This window comes from Hemitrygon akajei, chromosome 32 (genome assembly GCF_048418815.1).
Source record: "Hemitrygon akajei chromosome 32, sHemAka1.3, whole genome shotgun sequence".
Lineage (NCBI taxonomy): Eukaryota > Metazoa > Chordata > Chondrichthyes > Myliobatiformes > Dasyatidae > Hemitrygon > Hemitrygon akajei.
In genome coordinates, this window is record NC_133155.1 from 4,320,046 (window position 1) to 4,335,435 (window position 15,390).

The window sequence follows — 15,390 nt, forward strand, 5'->3', positions numbered from 1 at the left end:
TTCTTTATTTGCAGCTGTCCTGTTTTAAAAGGTTGGTAAGTCCAATCTTGGATCACGTGAGCTAGCATTCCTCAGGAATGTCTTCTGAGCAGTGAATCTTCACAATTATTCATTCTAGAGTGCAAGGGTGTCAAAAGTATGGGGAGTGAGTAGGAAAGTTACTGAGCTCAAGATTCAATGATGTATGATCTTATTAAATGGTGGGGAAGGCTCAAGAAGCTAATTAATCTATTCTACTCCTACTTATGTTTATGTTCCTACTACCAGCAGAACTGATGGTTCAAATTTAAGCTGATTTCTTCTGTTTTTGTTTTGTTTTCTAGTTTAACGAGCAGCTCATAAGCCCAAAGCAATTTGTACACCTTGCAGGGAAATCTACTCTGAAAGACTGGAAAAGAGCAATTAGAATAGGTGGTGTGATGTTGAGGTTAGTATCACTTTTCCAGAGGAGTTATTTTTGTTGACTGTTTCACATGTAATTTTGAATTACCATGTCGAGTAGTTGGTTTTAATTTTCAAAACACTTTTGTAATCTGACAAGTACTTTCAGCACCTTTGAAACTCTTAACCTTAATTGCTTATCATTTACCTACCATTGCTGGCTTTTCTCTCCTACTTTCACATTACAAAATATTTTATCCCATTTTTCTTGTTTAACTATTACTGCCATTTCTGTTGGGGTTAAATGAGTTAAATCATGAGTCCCACATTTGATTCCTGCCGATGGATTTGAAGAAGTGATACTTTGCTGTTGGTTGTAAACTTTATGATCTAGTGAATTTTAAACAAAATGCTGAAAACTCTCAGCAGATTAGGCAGCATCTGAAGAAAGTGAAAGAGTTTGAATCAAAAAGCTTTAGTCAGATCAAGGCAAAAGAGCTTATGGTCGACTGAGTCCTGCTATCAGCAATTCCCCTTAACCAATCAAACCTGCTATGTCAGTGCAGTACTTAAGGAGATTTGCTGTTGCTAATATGGCTTTTCAGATATGATGCTAAGCTGAAATGTCTTCATTTCAAGTTGACGTATAACATCTCATGCGCTTATTTGAAGATGAGTATTGAGTAATTGCTCAAATTTCTTGGCCATTATTTATTTCTCAGCCAAAAGAACCACAAACAGACAAAATAGCTGCTCAAGACCTCATTGCTGCTTATAGACTATGGGTATTCTTGGATCAAGAGATACAAAAGTGTAAAATTTCTTGTTAAATGCACCCACTCTTTATCAATCTGTAGCAGTTCATGAAACTTCCACATTTGGATTGGCATTTTATTCTTGCACTGCTACACTTACAATATCTTGATTTTTTTAAAATATATATATATATATATATATATATATATGGCAAAGTTCCAAATTTAGCAGCCAAATCATACTCTTCCTTTTGAGGAGTTCGGGTGTCTGTTATATAAATGCAAACATCTTGGGTTGTGAACTTACGGGATGTGACTTGCACCCAGCTTGTCAAAGAGACTCAACTATACCGCAAACGTTTTAGATATCTATGATAATTCCTATCCTACTATCATTTATTCCCCCCCCCCCCGTGTCAAGCCCCATCCCTTTAACCATCTCTAAATTTTCATCATTTTCATATTTACTCATTCATTAATCAGTGATAAACTCAAGGATGTTATGCTGACTGGATAAACACATCACTGACTTGGTCCTTAGTGAACCAACAGCTCTGTTTGCAATGCACTTGTCAACACTGCCACAGGGACTTTTGTGGTATCCTACACAGAATATGTGCTGACTGGTGATGAATTGGCATCAGTACTGGACCGTAAGGCAGATGGTTTTGAGTTGAGTCCGGCCAGGTCCCAACCTGGGCAACAGCAGTATCTGCATGGAAGAAAGGCATGGCAATCTACTTCTATATTTTGCCAAGAAGACCCTACAGACAGCTACTATATCCATAGCATCGTCATCAGTCGATGACGACTTGATGGCACTCAACAATGACAACACAGGATATGCTTGATCCCATTCCCAATAAATTGTCTTGTGGTGTTGAGCTCTGATTTTAATCATGTATTGGTTTAGTTTGCAGAATTTCTCCATAGTCCATTGAAATAGTTTTGGGCTCTGGCCCATCACTGTTACTTTGCCTGTAGTGTGGATTTTAGTTTGCAAAGCAGATAAAACAAATGCTACAGAATTGTCAGTGTATTCAACAGCTTTTGACAGTGAGGTGGAAGGGTCTATAAGGTTATGTCGTCGTAAGGTGCTGGTGAGGCCTCATTTGAGATATTGTGAGCCGTTTTGGACCTTGTCTAAGAAAGGATGTGCTGACATTGGAGAGGGTTCAAAGGAGGTTCATGAAAATGATTCCTGGATTGAAAGGCTTATATACAAAGTGTTTGAAGGCTCTGGGCTGTACTCACTGGAAATCAGAAAAATGAGAAGGGATCTGATTGAAATCTATCGAAGGTTGGAAGACCTTGATAGAGTAGTTTTGAAGCGGATATTTCCTATGGTGGGGAAGTCTAAGACCAGAGGACACAGCCTCAGAACAGAAGGGCACCCATTTAGAATGGAGATGAGGAATTTCTTTAGCCGGAGATTGAATCTGTGGAATTTGTTGCCATGGGTGGCTTTAGAGTCCAAGTCACTGGGTATATTTAAGGCAGAGATTGATAGATTCTTGATTACTCAGGACATGAAGGGATATGGGGAGAAAGCAGGAGATTGGGGCTGAGAAGGAAATGAATCAGCCATTTGATATGAAGCAAGCTCAATGGGCCAAATAGCCTAATTCTGCTCCTATAACTTGTCTTATGGTCTTTGAAGTAATTGATGTAGTATGAAGTGAAAAATGCATTTCATATTTTTGGTCTTCCAGAACTTTGCAGTCACTCTAGCTTTCTGAGGTGATTGCACTGATCTGGACCCAAGCAGCTGCCTGTCTTTGTGTCAAGAATGACTACTGCATTATTGTGAGGTGATCAGAATATGGTACTCCCTTTTCCATACTACCAGGTTAAAAGCGCTAGGAAATCCTTGAAGGAAAGTTTCAGGATGAGCTTAATTAGAATGAAATAATGATCATCCTATGGATTGTGTATGTCTTTTATTTTCTAGCTTATTTCTTTTTAAATTGAAAAGTCAGGTATTGGATTAAAATCTATAGTCCCAGATGTCATTAAAATTGCTTTTTGTGATCTTAATCTTTATCAATTTAGTGACCCTTTCTTTTTAAACTACAGTTGAGCACCCCTTATCTGTCATGCTTGTGGTCGGAAGTGTTTTGGATTTCAGATTTTGGAATATATGAACCTATATAATGAGATACCTCGGAGATCCAAGTTTAAACGCAAAATCCATATACATTTTCATATACAGCTGTACATATACTTTGCAGGTATCTATATTTTTAAACTTTGTGCATGAAACAATGTGTATATTGAGCCATCAGAAGGGTAAGTTATCACTACCTCAGGTGGATAGTCAGTGACTGGTATCACCATCATTCCAGATTCTGAATTTATGTGCTATTGGTAAGCAGTCTTTGTCTTACACTTGTTTATCACACGTGTACTGAAGCAACCTTTCAGCATGTTAGGTTTTAATCAATGTCGACCTTGGAAAACTCATTAAAGAATTTCTCTGCTGTTTTGTGATCAGCAGGCAACTTATCACCACAAATTCTTAAATATTTACTGCAGTATCTTTTAATTTCTGTAACCAGCTGCTGAATATTCACAATTAACTTCAATATTCAGTTTGTTGTGGTAGATCTTTGCTTGTTTCATGATAAGCGTACTGTTAAGCAGCATATTTTCACTTCAACACTAACTAATCCACTCTCTCGATACACAATCAAGATCTTAATTTTTCACTTTTCTATTACAGTGTTTTTCTATTTCTCATTAACTTCTGTTCATTACATATGTGAGATCTCTTAGAACTGTCAGTGGTGCCTGGAACTTTATCTTGTGGAATTTTCCATTTGTGACGTCATGTCAGCGCTCAAAAAAAAGAATCAGGTTTTTGAATTTCAGATAAGGGGAGATCAACTTGTGGTAGATTATAGAAACGTTAAGAGTTCCATAACCAGGAACAAATGACCAGTTTTTCAGGCAGGCAATATTTTCTCATCTCAAAAGGGAAAAGCTTTTCTATTTGCTCTATATATCAAAACAATTAGAATAACATTAATTCTGATTATCACAGTAAATATATGTTTGTTTTTCTTTCAAATATACCATTTAAAAACTGTTTAGTTCCTCCTTAGTTTATCTCTTGATCTCTGCAATTTTCTCTTCAATATCCACCGTTTCCATTTGGAAGGTTGCAATTATCAGATTTTGTTGTTGTTTTATTTTGCAATCAAAAGGGGAAGGAGCAAAAGTGAGTACCAACTCAGCCAAGATCGTATTACAGGATAAAATCTAAAATGGAAATCAAAGACCTTGGTGTTTAGTGTGCTAGAAGGGGCTCTATGTATTGTGTGTCTAACATGTGGTTGCATCATTGGTAGGAAGATGATGGATTCTGGGCAGTTGGACTTTTTTCAACACGATAAGGTCTGCACCAACACCTGCCGCAGCACGAAGTTTGATCTTCTTATCAGTAGTGCTAGGGCACCAGTTCCCAGTCAGCAGAGCAATGTGATCCAGACTCCAACCTCTATTGAAGGTAAGTGTAACACTACAATGATGGAGTGAAAGGACTGAGTGATGGAGATGTTGCAAATTCATCAGGGAGCTGTGAATTGTGCGCAATTTCAGTAGCCACAAGGAGGCTGATAAACCTGATAAAATGCAAGCTTTGTTGAGTGTGACCCCCAAAAAAAAACACCTCTGGGATTGGAATGGTCAGGTTTCATGTGAAAGTCTTCAGCAACAATCCTGTTGGAATGCTGAGTAAGTGATATGTCTCAGCATTTCATGTTTTTGGCATTTACTGTTTACCTTACCTGTCTCAACACAATATCGTATAATGTTAGTAAACTTTTATTCTACTGATCATGCATTCAGGCTGCACCATGGTGGTTGAGAGTTTGAGCTGTTCTTTTTAAGTAACTCTGAAGTTATGGTGTCATTATAAATTAGGGGTGGAAACCTGTTGTCCTTGTCCTGGTTCGCCAATATTAATCCATTCCTACATGGACAAGGTTCACTTACTATTGAGGCCACTTAAAAGTGTGATAAGTGAACCTTAATGACAACAGGACACTATTGCATCTAGCAATATAAGGTAGAGGGCAGCATTCAGCAAGGAGATGATATGATCTCCACTCCTTGGGTTGCCTATGCCCCAGCCTTGTATTATAATATGAGATAATGCAGACTAAATGTATTTACAATACTTGTGCTTTTTAAAGCCTAATGCAGAGTGAATTCTGTGGCTGGAATATCTGGAGCAGTAGTTGGTTGAAGGGCTGCCTAATGTTAGCAAATTGGACTTCATGGCATCCCCTGCCTACCTCATTCTTTAACATTTGTTTGTCAGCTGTGCAATGTGTTGTTTCAGTGGATATTGGACCTTCTGGCTCAGTCATACAGAACTCTGCATAGTTTTTCATGTAGATTACGTACTGAAGTACAGAAAATATTTACAGGTTAGAATTGTGTATTTAAGATGGATCATTGCAGTTTGATAGATTGGGGTGGACTGGAGTTATGCAACTAAACTACACATAAAGTAGGAATAGGCTAGATGTTAGGCGGTTCTCTTTTTTCCTAGAGAGTAGTGAGCTTCTGGGATGCATTGCCGGTTGGTGTGCTGGGTGCTGACTCTCTGCAGGCCTTCGTCAGAGAAAGAGAGAGAGCTGGACCGATCCCTGGCTGGGACTCAGATCACATCATACAGAAGGTAAGTCAATTAGCAGTTAACTGTATTGCTTAAGTGGGTCAGAAAGGAATTTCCCAAGATAAATTGCCCTCTTCTGACCACACCAACCATGTATTGGTCATTTTTTTCCGGTGATTTTAAATTAGATGTATGTTGGCAGTGAATTGAATTGTTATATTGCTCTAGGTATCATGAGTATGGTGCAGACTTGATGAATCAGCTAGTTTTTTTCTGGTTTCCATTTCCATATTTAGGATTGTGTGAGTTGGTAAAGAGTGGTGCAGGCAGGTTGTAAATGAAGCAATCTGACTCTGAGGAAAGGGCTTCAATTTGGTAACATTTAGTTAAATTGTATACTCTAAGGACTGTTGATTTTTCAGGCAATGGGACACACATCACTGTATCTGAAGACAATACTGAAGAATGCATTGAGTGGAGTCCAGCTCTTACCACAGTGGCAGTTACTACAGAGGATCTAAACAGGAAAGATGGTGAAGAAATCTCTGGTAATTTTCAGGTTTCAGACAGGATCCTTTCGAGTTAGTAGTTGTCTTGATTGCCTTTGTTGGAATGATATGTTTTTTCAATGAAATTGTTTGCCTGCTCCGGTTATAAAGTGCAGTCTCCCATAATGCTGAAGCAAATACAAGCACTTTCCCAGTAACTGTAAAGGCCATCAAGTTCATACTTATATTCTCTCTCCTTTCGGTTTATCTTGAGTAGGAAAGGATTAAAGTCAACTGGCCTCTCCACTTACCTTAGAAGCCACAAGTCTACTGTGGAAGCAAATCATCCTCCATCCCAAGGGACTGCCCAAGAAGAAGAATAAAGTTGTATCAGTTGATAATACAATGCTGTGGTCAATGTCCCTGTCCAACATCTGAACACAATAAGCAGTGTTGAGAGAGTGCTGCCTTATCAAAGAGGTATTGTCTTTGAAGAAGACATTGTTGATGTCTCATTTACCTCTACTGATTTCTTGCCCAATATCTTTCATTAAGATGACACCACCAAGACAGGTTTTGATTTTAATCTCATTTATGTAAGTGACTGCTGTGCATTAACTGCCTACATAGTGTAAGTGGCAGCACTTCAAAAATAATTCATTTCTGATGACCTCCTCAGGCAAGTCCTTGGATCTGAAAAGGCATAATTTTAAATATATTTAGGGTCATTCTATTAGTTTTCAATGCTTTTGACTAAGGTGTTACTGCTGAAAACATAAAGCAACCGATAAGTCTTGGCCGGATGCTCACTGTACTTAGGCTGAGCAAGTGCACGTTCATAGTCCATACTTAAATGTGAAATTATAAAATTCAGTGAACTCGAGTTGAAAAAACAATGCCAAGGCATAATGTGTAGAAACAGTCATTCTCCAAAGGAGGCCATTTGGCTCTGTTCTTGTGCAGGGTCTTTAAAAAGAATTGTCACTTGGTCTTCCCTTTCTATTTCTTCCCGTATAGCCATGTAAATACTTCCTTTCCAGTTGTGTTTCTACACAAAATTATAAAGAGTTCAGAAGTTTCAGTGAGTGCCCAGTGGATTCATTGATAGGCCATTAAACCACTTTCTGGTTCAATCTCTAGTATGCTCTGATCCAATCGCTTTGATATTATGTAGCAGCAGGATGCTGCAATTGTGTTCAGTGCTCCAGACCTGTGGAGGAAATGGCAGAGCACAACTGCAGTAAGCCAGTGGATACGAATAGTGATAATTTTTAATATCATTAGGCTGAATTGTACCTACTCACTTGCTGCTTGTGCTGTTCTTTGTAGCCTGGGTGTCCTTGGGTAGCTTGGACCTCACTGTTGCAAAGCAGTAGAAACTGAAGCTATATCCCTGAACTGACTTTGACCTTTTGACAGTTTGATATTAACAGAACCCTTCAAACTGTTTTAAAATAGCTCATAATCAGAAATATTCAAAAGTGAAAGCATTTGTTTATGACACTAAGGTTGGAGGTGTTGTGGATAGTGTGGAGGGCTGTCAGACATTACAGCAGAACATTGATAGGATGCAAAACTGGGCTGAGAAGTGGCGGAGGAGTTCAACCCAGATAAGTGTGAGGTGATTCATTTTGGTAGGTCAAATATGAAGGCAGAGTATGGTATTAATGGTAAGACTCTTAACATTGTGGAGGATCAGAGGGATCTTGGGGTCCAGGTCCATAGGACACTCAAAGTTGCTGTGCAGGTTGACTCTGTGGTTAAGAAAACATATGGTGCATTAGCCTTCATCAATCGTGGGAATGAGTTTAGGAGCTGAGAGGTAATGTTGCAGCTATATAGGACCCTGGTCAGACCCCACTTGGAGTACTGTGCTCAATTCTGGTCGCCTCACTACAGGAAGGATGTGGAAACCATTGAAAGAGTGCAGGGGAGATTTACAAAGATGTTGCCTGGATTGGGGAGCATGCCTTATGAGAGTGGGTTGAGTGAACTCGGCCTTTTTTCCTTGGAGTGATGGAGGGTGAGAGGTGACCTGATAGAGGTGTATAAGATGACGGGCATTGATCGTGTGGATAGTCAGAGGCTTTTTCCCCAGGGCTGAAATGGCTAGCATGAGGGGGCACAGTTTTAAGGTGCTTGGAGGTAGATGTTAGGTAGGTTTTTTTACACAACAAGTGGTGAGTACGTGGAATGGGCTGCCAGAGACAGTGGTGGAAGCGGTTACAATAGGGTCTTTTAAGGGACTCCTAGATGGGTACATGGAGCTTAGAAAAATAGAGGGCTATGGGTAACCCTAACCCTAGGTAATTTCTAAGGTAAGGACATGACATGTTCGGCACAGTTTTGTGGGCTGAAGGGCCTGTGTTGTTCTGTAGGTTTTCTATGTTTAAATGTTTTCTTTGTGTTTCATATTACATTAATTATTTTTTTTAAAAAAATTTCAAGAAAGTTGTATGTGACCCTATTAAAATCAAAATGTTGCACTGCTTAAGAGCTTAATGCATCTGACACCACCCCTCTCTTCCCCCCCCCCCCCCAACTCACCATAAATTTGTTCCACAACTGATTCGCTACTCAAACTAATGGAAAATCAGGAGATGGGATTTTCTGTTCATTCTACATAGCCAAGTATTGAAATCAGGTACAAATTGAACCATACACTATAGCATACTGGCAGTGTTTTATGCAGTTATTGTTTTGAGGTTTTTACTGCTCACATTGGTCAAAGAAGTGGAATGCTCGTTTTGCATTCACCGTGATTATTGGCTGCTAAAGTAATATACTACATTAAAGCATATGAGCAGAATTAGGCTATTCAGTTCATTGAGTCAACTCCATCATTTGATCTTAGCTGATTTGTTATCCTTCTCAACTCCACTCTCCTGCCTTTTTCTGGTAGCCTCTGACACCCTTACTAATCAAGAACCTATCAACCTCTGCTTTAAATATACCCAGTGACTTACCTCCACTGCCATCTGTGGCAATGAATTCTACAGATCCATTATCCTCTGGCTAAAGAAATTTCTCCTTATCTGTCCTAAAAGTTTGTCCTTGTATTATTTGTCCTCTGGTCCTAGATTGTCCCACTATTGGTACCAGATTTCAATGAAATTACCCCCTTCCCACCCCCGCGCCCCATTCTTTTAAACTCCAGCAAGTATAGGCCCAGCCCGTCAAATGCTCCTCATACGTTAACCTTATTATTGTGGGGATCATTCTCGTAAACTGTCTGTGAACCTTTCCGATGCCAGAACATCCTTTCTTAGATATGGAACCCAAAACTGCTCACAATATTCCAGCCCTGGTCTGAAAAATGTCAAAAGTCTCAGCATTACATGCTTTGCATTATGAGCTGATCTGGTACTGGGAGAATATCAAATTTATAGACTTGTTTTACTTGCTGCAGAGGATACTTTGGCTTTCTGGAAAGGAATAGCAGATGTGGGTTTGCTGGGGGAAGTTGTCACCAATATTCAAAAGGAGCTGATGGAGATGCTATCTGGTGTTCAGCAACGGATGGGTCAAACTCCACTTCAAATTACAGGTAAGTAGAGGAGTGTTATGCTTCACATAATAGAGTACTGTCTATTAAATGATAATTTTGCAAAAGTGGTTTTCAGCCTAGTCCCTGCTTAGGATCTTGCAGACATAGAACCTTTAGTCCAATATGTTGTGCTGACTCTTTAACCTACTCTAAGATTAATCTAACCCTTCCCTTCACTTCCCACTTAGATCCACCAACTTGTCTAATCACTTTATTGTTCAGATAATTTAGTATTTTTAATAGAGGATAAATTACTATAAAGCTGCTAGTCATAAACTCCAGTTCATCCCTATTCCTATTGAATGTCTCATTATGACTAGTTAACTACTCCAAGCACATTTAATACCACCTCCTGAAATCTATTTAATTACTAGTTTGCTGCCAGTTTCCTCATATCTTGAATTGTCTTGGACCACTTTGTACATGATAGATGAAATCTAAACATCTATAAGTGTTGAAAATGTTCAATTATTTTGTTTCTCTTTCTAGTATGAGGTTTAATTTAGTGGTGTCTAGACTAGGCTAGAGCTGATAAAAAACCATGCCACATATGTGGCACTTTGACTAAACTTTTGAGACCTCTTTGCATTTTCCCTTGTTTGGGCTCTCAATATGTGTATATCTGGTGTTTTGGAAGAATTCTTGATTCATTAGTGGGTACTTTCTAAATTAGAATCCAAAATATTTTGGTATTGACAAGTTGAGATAAACCATAACTCTGTTAGTATACCTAATTGGCTCTGAATGTTTAAGGTTGGAAAAGGCTTATTAGGGATAGCCCTTGTGATGGGAGGTTATATCTTAAAAGTTTGAGGTTTTTGAAGAGGTGATGAAGGTGATTTGAGGCTAGGGCAGTGAGCTGCAATAAAGTACCTCAGGGTAGGCTGATTGAGAAGATTAAGGCATGTGGGATCCATGGAGACTTGGTGTACTGGATTCAAAATTTGCTTAGCCATAAAAGACTGAAGGTAGTAGTGAAGGAGTGTTCTTCTGATTGGACATCTATGACCAGTAGTGTTCCACAAGACCTAGTCAAACGATTTGGGTGAAAATGTATGTGGACTGACTAGTAAGTTTGCAGTTAACCCACATGGCAGAGTTGTGGATAATGAGAAAGGCTGGCAAAATATTCAGCAAGATGTAGACCAGTTGAAAATGTGGACAGAGAAATAGCAGGTGGAATCTAATCCAGACAAGTGTGAAGAGATGTACTAGCACATTTGGTAACTTCACAACCTCACAGTGCTGGACCTGGGCTCAATCCTGACCTTGGGTGCTGTCCTTGTGAAGTTTGCATCTTCCTCCTGGAACTACAAGGTTCTTCTGATTTCTTCTCTCATCCCAAAGCCGTGTGGGTTGCTAGTTAATTGGTTACAGCAAATTCTTCCCGGTGTGTTATGGTAGAATCTGGGGGGCAGGGGGAATTGCAGGGTTGCAATTGTTGTAAATGTTTGATAGACCAACATGGAATTAGTGGACCTGTTTATGTTATACCTCTTTGACAGATCTTCAGCTTCAACTGCTCTTTCCTTGCTGAGTTTCTCATTCTCAAAATCCAGTCATCTCTACCTTGAGAACATTGAATACTTCAGCATCTGTAGCCCTCTAGTTAATTTTTTAAAAATCCAGCCGCCTTGAGTGAATACATTACTTTCATCTACCATGATAGCTTGAACCTTTATTCTGAAGCTGAGCTCTGGTTTGGGGTTAGAACGACATAGCGGAATATTTTACGTTTCGGTTTCAGATGCTGCAGTTCTGAACAACATGGCACACACTTTTGGTCTCCTAGAGACTGTGAAGAAAGTATTAGACAACAGGAAGAGTCAGACTGATCAAAGCCAAGAACAGATTCATAATGATCTTGCTGGTAAGTTACTTTTTCAACCTATAATGAAGGAATTCATTAGGTTGTACTCTTGCTTTAGGACGAAAGGGGCAAATACGTCATTTCTTGGGCATCTGCTGACACTGCTAAGAATTTTGCAGGGTAGTTCTAGCTTCAAGAAATACCAAGCCACTTGTTATTGTACCAATCAAATTAGAGTCAGACATTGAAGAACATTGCCATTAAAGGAAGCTGAAAGCATCAGACTCCCACTTTTGTCAGTTCTGGTCACTTTTATTACTTGAGGTACTCTGTAGAGTTAAGATCTGGAATAGTTAGGTTGTCTTACTGAGGACAATTTACTTGGTGATTTTTGCACTTTTAACTGCTGAAAACTAAAGACAAATTCACTCTGAAGTGTGAATGGAGATTATTAATTAGCTGAACTCTCAAAATATAGTACCTATTCCTAGGGATGGCATTCATTTTGGTTAGATAAGCCCTTCAACTAGGGTTCTTTATGTTCCAGTGGCAATGATAAAGCACTCTGCTATGCTTCTGAATCTTAAGTACTCTTAATATTAAAGATTTGCCATCCAATCTGATTGGGATCATTGATTTATCAGCTTCTCTGACAAATTCTAACATTTCAGTAACTGACACCTCCCATTCAATTTACAAAATATCACAGGTTTAACACAAAACATCCCATTTACATAGTAGGAGAACTGTCAAAATAAATTCTGACATGGCATGACATAGACATTAAGGCAATTGTTCAAAAACTCAAACAGACTTTAAAGAATCTTGAGTGAATTAGAAGTGTGCAAGTTAATAAAGGGCATTTCAGAGCTTGAGGCTCAGGGGCTGAATGGAAGGCTACTAATGGTGTACAAGTGACAAAAACTGGGAGGGGGAGTGGTCGATGGATTGGCAAATGTTTCAGATAACAGGAAGTAAACAAAGAACCTTGAAGGGAGAAGGACTGTAAAATGCTCTTGATTACAGGTACGTACTGTTACATATATTAGTGGAATCTTTTATATTCAGGTTAAATCTCTTCTGAATATTAGTTTTAATAGTTCATTACACTTTGATTTACCCCATCACTGAGTTTTTCCCACAATTTGTGGACTCACTTCCAGGGACACTTCAGCTCAAATTCTCGTTATTTTCTTTCTTTTTGTATTTGCACAGTTTGTCTTTCGCAGAAAGGTTGTCCGTCTTGCTGAGTGCAGTTTTTAATTGATGCTATTGTTTCTTGTATTTACTATGAATGTGCAAGAAAGTTGCTCTCTGGTGTATACATTTGAACTTTTTAATTATACCCAATAATTTTTTAGTTCCTACAATTTTGCATGTGTTGAGCCCCAAGCATGAGGTGTAGTAGGGGCATATGCAGTTGGCAATGTTACCATTTTGATATTGGAAAAAACACTTGTTTTCCTTTTCCCAATTCCTAACAATAGAACTGGAACGTCAGCTGGAGGAGCAGAGGAGACGAGCCAAGGAACAAAAATTGAAAAACCAAACGTTACAAAATGTGGTGCTGATGCCAATTGCTACTCCCAAACCCAACAAGCGCCCTCGACTCCAGAGACCTGCCTCTGCCAGCATTTTGACCCCAACCACACCGGTTCAACAGCCCCAGTTCACTGTCTTATCGCCTATTGCGATCACACCAATAGGAACAAACTTTTCTGTTGCCAATGTCACGACCATGCCCATGGCCCTTGCTCAGCAATCCAGCCCTGTCACTGTCCACACACTGTCAGGTGGATCACAGCTTTTCACCAGATATGCTGCCGTAGTCAGTGCGCCCAAGACAACTACCTCTGACACGGTTACCATTCATCCTGCCTCCAGCCTTGCCCTGCTGAGCACGGCCGCCATCCAAGACAGCAATGCCATCACGACAATGGCTGGTGTCAGTGTCAGCCCCGTGGAGCTGGTCACAGTGGACTCTGGTCTGGCCTCTGTCGTTCAGAGCCATAGTGTTGACCAGTCGACAGCAGAATCACAGACTGTGATTGAAATTCACCCTGGGCCGGCCATGGATTCAGACCAAGATGGTGTGGCAGAAGCAGATTGTGATGACAAGACGCCTGACACGGACAATGAAGCCCAAATACAAGCCATTGAAATTGTGGCCCATGAGGATCAGCAGGATGAAGGAAATGAGGAAAATTAAAGACACAAAGCAAACATTTGAGCTTTAAAAGTAATCGCTTGGCTGTATCTGAATGTACTGTTACCAAAATGTAGTTAAGTGTAAAAGGTATGAATTTTGACATGATTTTTTAAAGGAAGGAATGCAATATTATGATGCGTTCTCTGTGCTCTGTTCCAGCCGTGGATTAGAATCCGCTCCGGTTTCCTTCATTTTGTACGCTGCTTTTAACCAAGTGTTTGAGTAGCATGTAATCATCTCACATTGTTTGCCCCTTCTCAAAACAACTTGTAATGAAGATGCAGTCTTTGGTTTTCTGATGTAATTGAATGCAAAGTATGTACTAGATCCACATTCTTAAAATTGCTTATCACGAATTAGCCACTGCTGGCATTTGTAAAACAAAGTGAATTGATTCGGTTTAACTTGAGCCATATTCTGTACATGACATCCACATTTGATTCCTTTACCTGAAAGAGGTAGGAGTTGTTCAATCTTAAAGAAAAGATTTTGAAGGACAAGTGGCAGTGGGTGACAAAATCACTTAACAAAAGTTGTACTCTTGCACTGTTGCATTGGATAATTGGAGAGAAATTTGGGAAGCAATCACTGCTGGTATAATAGGTGAGAAATCAACAACTCCAGATGGTGCAGACTGATGCAAAATAACAAGTGGTTGGAAATGAACAGCGGATGCATCAGCATTTGGGGGAAAGGTCTGCATCTTGAGACTCTCCTTCACTCTTAGTAATGAAAAAGTCAACAAAAGATTAATGTCTCCTCTTTTTGGATGCTGCACATCTTGCTATTCACTGTTGATTTTACTCCTTTAATTGTAACCTCCTTGCCTACCCTTGCCAAAATTTGAACAGGTTCCTTTTGTGGAAGGGCAGCTTCATTGTGTCTCCTTTTCAATGATGTTTCTTAATGTGAGCCTGTAATGTTTTCATTTGCTTATTATGAATCCACAATATGTACATTTTTTAAACTAAACCAACAAAAGATTAATAGCATTCCTATATAGCAATTAAATGCATGTGACGGAAGGTGATTGAAATTAATCAAATGCTTTTATTTCTTTGTCCTGTGTAAATATACATTTATTTTTGTAATTCACCTCTTCCACTGACTGTTGCTAACAGGTACAAAATCGAACTTGATGACAATTGATTTAATTCTAATAAGCTGATCTTAACCAGGCGATTAGTACAGCTGGTCCCAGTTCCTTTGAATTATGGAAAGCTCAGACCACTTGCCTGTTCTTTAGTATCTGTGTGGACATTGGATAGAAAGCTATCTGACTCTTTAAAGGTCACAATAACCTATGGGGATATAGTCAATATATTGTCTATATTTGCACACCAAATCAAACTAGATTTTAGAGTGCTTCGAAACAATTGTTTACATTGAATCAGTTGTCCTTTAACACTAATTGGATGAAATCATGAGTCACTCAGCTTTAGCTAGTGTGGGTCAGGACATGAGTTCTTCCCTCTGAGGAGAGAACAGCCATGATTTAAATCTTATCAAACTGTCCTACAACCAGCAATTCCCTGCTTCAGGCCAGGAACTCTGCTGCAGTCTTACAGTGAGATAT

General features: G+C 39.3%; 1 protein-coding gene across 2 annotated transcripts in view; it reads left to right on the forward strand.

Annotated features, from left to right (window-relative positions):
* Positions 1–14,839, forward strand: part of LOC140719544 (glucocorticoid modulatory element-binding protein 1-like) — a 29,257-nt gene extending 14,418 nt beyond the window's left edge. For both annotated transcript variants that reach the window (XM_073034230.1, XM_073034231.1), the window contains 6 exons: positions 324–427; positions 4,487–4,644; positions 6,183–6,308; positions 9,658–9,795; positions 11,543–11,665; positions 13,093–14,839. In XM_073034230.1, the coding sequence (XP_072890331.1) occupies positions 324–427; positions 4,487–4,644; positions 6,183–6,308; positions 9,658–9,795; positions 11,543–11,665; positions 13,093–13,814 (1,371 nt within the window). In that variant the 3' untranslated portion in view covers positions 13,815–14,839. The remainder of the gene's footprint in view (positions 1–323; positions 428–4,486; positions 4,645–6,182; positions 6,309–9,657; positions 9,796–11,542; positions 11,666–13,092) is intronic.
* The last annotated feature ends 551 nt before the right edge of the window (positions 14,840–15,390 follow it).